Below are 7,166 nucleotides of genomic sequence, written 5' to 3' on the forward strand. Positions count from 1 at the left end.
ACTGGTTTGTTCCAGTTTTTATACTGTAATGTTTTATGTGCAAAAACGATCAAAATTAAATGTGCTTAGAATCTGTTCTATAAGATTTAGGTGTAATTCTTAAAATGTAGTTTTTGCTATTTACTAGTTATATGCCTAACCAGTTATATCTTGATGGTGTTACGTTGAATTGCATTACAAAAATAAGCATCAGCCTATTGCATTATATTATATACTGCCACTGTAAAGGCAGATTTTTAAGAATTAAACAAATATTATGCACTGTAAACTATGAAGTGTTTAAGAATACTTCACAGGCACACCAGAAAAACACACAGATAAACATAACAATGTAAAAGATATACATGTGTTTAAAACCTGTTGAGTAAAATCAATGTTTAACGCTTAAATAATAATCGCAATGTACAAAATGTTCCAACTCGACTGCAGTTTGTTTTCCAATGGTGATGTGAAACACAATGGGTAAATATTTAGTAGAAAACATTCTTAGCTGAAATGTATATAAAACATATTTCGTTGATATTTGTTTTATTCGTCATACCAACACATGTTCTAAAAAATAATGTTTAGCAAAGGAGACACCACTTATCCAGGCATTGTTAAGGGACAGAACTGCTGGATGTTGAAACCCCAGGCAAAGCCTTTGTTGTCTTTTGATAGTGTTTGAATATGTTGTCATACCTGCAGGGGGCGGGCTTAGATTTCATAGGGAAGTTAAATGCAGAGGGAAAAAAAATAAAACGAATTATTTTGGCATTATCCTGTAATTCTTTGGTGGTCACTGTTACGAAATAATGTGAAACTTCTTCATGAGCTTCATACACAGTGGGTGTATTAATCACAAGAGCATGTTTATACTGGTCAGAAATTTCTTCAGATATTTCCTTTTCTAAGCAACCGATACTTAATTATTTTGTAATAAGGAATCGGTGGACAAAAACGACCCAATTCATGTTTTCAATTGTAATATTGCGTTATTTGTTCTCGTTACAAATTTCCTAATTACAGTAGCCTATATTTTCTCTCATTGAAGCATATTATCACCTTCAAACCATTCAAAAATATCTATACAATATTAAAGATGCAAGTTTTTATTGCCACTGGCATCTTTAATATTTAAAAAAGCAAATCATTCAGGAAAACTAAATAAAAATCAAAGTAGTTTGATGAATCCTGACACACACATTTTTGTTTTGATGTGGCTCTGGTATGGACATTAAATTGCCTGAACTGAACTCCAACCTTCCCTCCTGAAATTCCATGCATGCCAATTGTCACTGTGTGTGCACATACATTCCTTGAAATTTCCTCTTTTCTTTTCATATCGGCAAAGCTTGGTTTCCTCAGCAACTATAGTTACAAGTTAACTAAAGAAAGATTCTGACAAAACATTTTATTTGCAAATTGTTATAAATAGCACTGACTTAAGTATTTAGATTGCATTAAGTTGTAAATTATATTCCATTTAAAACAGAATCTGATATGTCAGCTGTATAGGCCTACTCTAAATTCTGTGTGCCACTTTAGCTAAGGGATAAATATTGGTGTTTAAAAAAAAACCAAAAAAAAAAACCTCAATACACCCTTATTTCCTGGAAAAAGCAAATTCTAAAAGTGCACAGTTCGGTTCTGCATTTTTACCATCTCATTGGGAAGCTCAAGCTTGTTTTTTTCTCATTATTCCAAGCATAGTCAACTTTCTTTTGAGTCGCTTAGCACCAAGTCTGTTGTCACACGAGACATTATGACCTTGGATTCCTTTCCATCCCTGATTTCTTTCAGCTTCTCCAGGCAGTGTCCCTGTGTACACTTGCATTTTCCATGCATAGCTGGACTTAGCATCGCAGGCTGCCCTTATTTTTATGCCATACTTAGCGGGCTTGTTAGGCATGTATCCCATACTTCCCTGATCGTAGCTAATTAGTCTTTCATGTCGATTGGCTCTGGCATCACGAAGTGAATCACCAGCAATGATGTGGAATGCTTCCAGTGACACTGTGGCTGGAAATATAGCTCTGCCACTTTCTGTATTCCACAAACTAGCAGTTACTGCATATCATTTGGATATGTACACTCCAGCTAACAAAAAGTAACCGAATGTGTGTATGCACATCAACGTGATCAAGTTCTTTCTACTGTGCACCAGGTACATGCCTGTCTCCAAGTTGGCCATTTCAAGTATATTTTCAATTGCTGGTGGAAATAAAAGATCAAATGCTGATGTCAGGACTGCGAGTCACAGCATATCTAGTAGGCCCAGGAACTATTTTGATGACAAATTAAGCATCCTACCTATATTCATAAGTGGAGATGCAAAACTTAAAATGGGGGGGGGGGCAAATATGAATCATCTGATTATGGTTGTACTTGGACCAATGTCTTTGTATATTCAATATGAGCTTGTAGATAGGGTAATGTAGGTCAATATGTGTACCATGATGCTAATGAAGTACTGTACAACTAAGGCCAAATTTTTTGCATCACCTGAAATTAAGATTTAAGACATATTTAAAATATATAAGTGGGTGAATAGCCAACAGGCTAAAGTACACTGTTAGAACTTGTCCCTGTCTGGAACTGGAAGCCATAATAGTAGTAGGGCCTATAGCATTTCATGTTAGATTTCAAAAAGTCACATTTTTCAATTTTTGTCAGTATATAATTCAATATGTTAATGTTACATTTTTGGGCAGGTTTCATTTGACTTTATGAAGCAAATGAGTTAACTCTATAAGATGATGCAAAACGTTTGGCCATCGTATACCCATCAATCATTCAGTATTCAATCACTCACTCCTTGGCAATGTCTTTCGTGGTTTATTCACACGTTACATGGGAAATTGCTCCCTCTCGTGGTTAATATTTAAAATTATATAAAATCTCAAATAAAATTATATCTGCTTTGCTGTAGTTAGTATACTCTCAACAACCAGCTCTATATTGGGACTTTTTTTGTTTTAAAGTGAAGATGTGTTATTATTATTATTATTATTATTATTATTATTATTATTATTATTATTAATAATAATAATAATAATACGATTTTGATGGATAGATATTAGGCCTACTGTTAGGCTACAAGTGCATCCATTTTGTTTATTTATTTTTTTTGTTTATTCCAACCCCCCCCCCCCCCCCCCAAAAAAAAGGTCTCAAATTTGGAGAGTGCCAAGGGAAATGTGCATCGGATACATGCAAGGCACTTACAGTTTGCTGTTTAGCGGAATTGCACAAGGACCCCAATGCCCTGGTGTACAATTTGTGGCGCTCCAAGAGTAACAGTGATGGAGATGAATGGTTTACCAATCAGTCGGATTTTAACTGCATTCGTTTACATGAACGCTTTTTATGGGTTTGCTTTGGATGCAGTCTTTCTTCTCTCGACAGGTAATGTTTATGTTACATTTTGGCCTCGCAGTTTGAGTGCTGCTCCAGTAGCCTGCTGTGTCTGCTGATCTGCTTAAACCCTAGCAAGAAATCTGCCTCTGCCAGGATTGTTAAAGGTGTTACATGTTTTAGAAGCACAGTGTGACATAGCGTTTTAGTCCTGACTTGTGAAAATAAACTTTGCGGTCACCTTGAACATAGGTGGACAATGTTAAAGGATTCTAGATGACAGTGCATGGATTCACTTCACGTCTGTTTTATATGATGTTTGTTTTATTTTATTTTATTTCTTTATTTATTTTTAAATGTAATGTCAAGGTTAGATTCCTAGCACCCACCCTCCATATTGACAAGATACAGGATTACTGAGATTATGATAGCCACGCAAAATGCTGTACAAGCATTATGGAAGAGTTTTAACAGCGTGTCGTTTGATAAAGTAGTGTGGTCAGATATTAATGTAGATTAGCATTTGTAAGTTATTTTAAACAATTTGTTAAACTTATCCCCCCCCCCCCCCCTTTTTTTAAATAACGGTGCCAATGGCCCATCACAAAACCTGATGGGATTGTCAATCTCCCCTTATGTTTTATTATTTATTTATTTATTTATTTATTTATTTATTTATTTATTTATTTATTTATTTATTTATTTTTCGGAGAAAAAATAAAGTTATTATTTGTATTGTTTTGTGTATGTGTCGGGGGGGGGGGGGGGGCGATTTTAATGACTAAGCCTTTCTAGTATGGTTTTTTGTATTAGTTATAAGTGTGTGTTTACAGTGTTGGAATTGAATAAATATATTTCTCTTAGACTTATTACTGTCTGTCTGCTTAGTGTCTCAATGTATCCCCTGTTTATATATATATATAGTGTGTGTGTGTGTGTGTGTTCCTTTTCTAATTTGATCGCTCTATCACATTCAGGGTAAGAGTTAATGAGGGGTAACACACGTGATCACTCTACAGCCCAAAACCTACAGCAGTACAGTAGCTAAATTGACAGACGAATTCTTTTCTAGGATAGGGAAACGAAATGTAAAAGGAGGGGCTAACGTTGCGTTCCATTGAAACATTCTCCTACCTGGGGTCCCAAGACCAAAGCACACATTTGAGACCCGATCCTCGAGTAGAACGTGTAACACGTCATGTCGATTAGCTTGATAACCTTTTAATATTAGTATTACTGCATAACTGTTAGCAGACAGACATACCTCACTTAAGGGAACGTATATATGAACAGTATGCTATATGTCTTTTGTCGTGTTTGATTGAAAGCATTTTCATTCTAGATACATATGTGCTGTTTATTCTGATGCTATACTGACGTGAATTAGGTCTGATTAATTAAGGTTATGCGCAATGATTACCAATATGCAACAGGCACATGCAAATATATTTAAAAATGCATACTGTATGGAAAGTACATGTCTCCGTCTAGAAATACAGGACCATAGACCAGTGTACTGTATCACAGTTTTCTCTGTCTACAGGTTGTCAACGTTAAATACATTACTTTCAGTTTGTTATAGTTAAAAACAAAGCTTGCCAGTTTTTAAAACTTGGTGTTTTATGTTAAATATAGGCTACATCATAGTATTTAAATCTACCACAGATGTACTAAATCAGTAAATAAAAACAGTGAGTATACATTTTTTGTTTCTTTTCGTGTTCTTTTATGCATAACTTTAAAAAAATGATCTAAAATATAAAACTACCTTTGTTGTATTGGGTTATATAATACTCTGACAATCAGAATCTATTTCAACTGAATGCAGTATAACGGATCATTTTTGATAGTTCCTTGGCCGCCCCACCCCGATTCTCACGTCAGTGGCCGTCTTGACCAATCATCTCGCTCTCCAAATACTTTGCGGCATTCAGACTATAAGAGCTCTCAAAGTTTCCAACAAGTCAGACACCTTCGTCGTTAAGGAGACAGTATTTGGATACCTCCACAGACCTTATTATATAAACGTATAGTAGCTATTACTCTAGACTTGTTTTAAAAAAATAAAAAAGGACACCTAGCCCTGAGTGTTTTTTTTTCAGTTTTTTTATTTGTTTTGTTTTAACGTTAAACTGATGTTTGAAGAAATGATGCAAGACGAATCCAGCTCCCCGGTGTCTCCAGTGGACAGCCTTAGTAACAGTGAAGAAGAACTGGACAGGCAGCAGAAAATATGTGGGAGGAAAAGGAGACCGAGCAGAAAAAATGGGGAGGATTCAGATAGCCCTACCCCTGGGAAAAGAGGAAAGAAATCCAACAGTAGCAGCCCGCAGTCTTTCGAAGAACTTCAGACCCAGCGAGTTATGGCTAACGTACGGGAACGACAGCGAACACAGTCTCTCAACGAAGCATTTTCTTCCTTACGGAAAATTATACCCACCCTGCCTTCTGATAAACTCAGCAAAATTCAGACGCTCAAACTGGCAGCCAGGTACATCGATTTCCTCTACCAAGTACTACAGAGCGATGAACTGGACTCCAAAATGGCAAGTTGTAGTTATGTGGCTCATGAGAGATTAAGCTATGCCTTTTCAGTATGGAGGATGGAGGGAGCTTGGTCCATGTCTGCATCTCACTAGCGTCTGTGAAAATAGGGCAACATGGTATGCAATCATTTTTTAAGATTTTTTTTTTAAATTATTCTATTTACATTTTTATATTACTAACTTAGAGACGCGAATTTAAATATTGGCAAGTTGCAGTTATGAAGTGTAACAGAAGAACTCAACCATTGTTCTGTTTTACTTAGAAGGTGCTATAAATATTATTTTTTTTACGTTCCTACACGCTTTTTAGGTATCCCTAATGAAACTAAAAACATAAATATAAACACATATTTAGATTTTAGATTTTTATTTGAATGCATTTGTCAGTATACATTATTTGCAAATTATTAGGATTCCCCACCTTCCCTATACCTGGTTTGTATATTGTCACATGAGCCACCTAAATATGTTGAATTACTTATAAAACTATATGAACAGATTGTTAATGCATATTTTACTTTGCAGGTAACAAGTGGTTTCCATTTACCTATCAGAGATTGGGAGTCTGGAGTCTGAAGCTGGATATGTACAAAGCTGATGCAGGGTTTTCTTAGGTGATATGAAGATATTAAACCGAAAAAGCACAAGGCTTGGGAAGCACTTACAGAAAAAAAGGGCCATGGACACTGAACAATGACATGTGCGGCTACACAATCTAAAACGACATTCTGATCTATATTATTTGAAACATTTGTATTTGACGATGAATGTTGGATCTTTCTTCCTTTACAATGCATGTCTTCTGACCAGTGCCTATCTTCTATGGAGAAGAAAACAAAACAAGATGAGGCTGTCTATGAAAACATTTTCTAACCATAACATATTTTGAAACATGGCTCATACCTGTTGTACAAACACTAAGTACATGTCCTTACTAAAATGCATTTTATTTATTTATGTTATAATGCAGAATAGATCAGGTGTCTATAAATGCATTCTTATTATTATGATTGTTTTGTAAATAACTGTGTATTTGTCTTCAATAAAATAAAATATGATTTTTAAACTTACCCCTTGTTCTATACTTTAACTACACGAGCATATCTCGAGTATGGATAGTTGTTTAGGTTATAAAGACAACCAGGGGATGGTGGAGCTAGCATAAATAAACGGGGTTCAAAGTAAAATAAACTAGCTACTGACAGACAGACGTTTTTTAAACACAGCTTTATTATTCAGTCTATGAGACAGGGTAGTCGTGAGGGTTTCACCGTGTTGTTTTAT

General features: G+C 35.3%; 1 protein-coding gene across 3 annotated transcripts; it reads left to right on the forward strand.

Moving 5' to 3' along the window:
* The first annotated feature begins 5,299 nt into the window (after positions 1 to 5,299).
* Positions 5,300 to 6,952, forward strand: LOC117400693 (twist-related protein-like). 3 transcript variants are annotated; one of them, XM_034000970.2, is made up of 2 exons: positions 5,300 to 5,999; positions 6,408 to 6,952. In XM_034000970.2, the coding sequence occupies exon 1, from the start codon at positions 5,472 to 5,474 to the stop codon at positions 5,973 to 5,975; it is 504 nt and encodes a 167-aa protein (XP_033856861.1). In that variant the 5' UTR covers positions 5,300 to 5,471; the 3' UTR covers positions 5,976 to 5,999; positions 6,408 to 6,952. The 3 variants fall into 3 exon arrangements, with proteins under 3 accessions (XP_033856861.1, XP_033856862.1, XP_033856863.1); XM_034000971.2 differs by having other exon boundaries at positions 5,300 to 5,882; XM_034000972.2 differs by having other exon boundaries at positions 5,300 to 5,827.
* Positions 6,953 to 7,166: the final 214 nt, after the last annotated feature.

Source organism: Acipenser ruthenus, chromosome 4 (assembly GCF_902713425.1).
Source record: "Acipenser ruthenus chromosome 4, fAciRut3.2 maternal haplotype, whole genome shotgun sequence".
NCBI lineage: Eukaryota > Metazoa > Chordata > Actinopteri > Acipenseriformes > Acipenseridae > Acipenser > Acipenser ruthenus.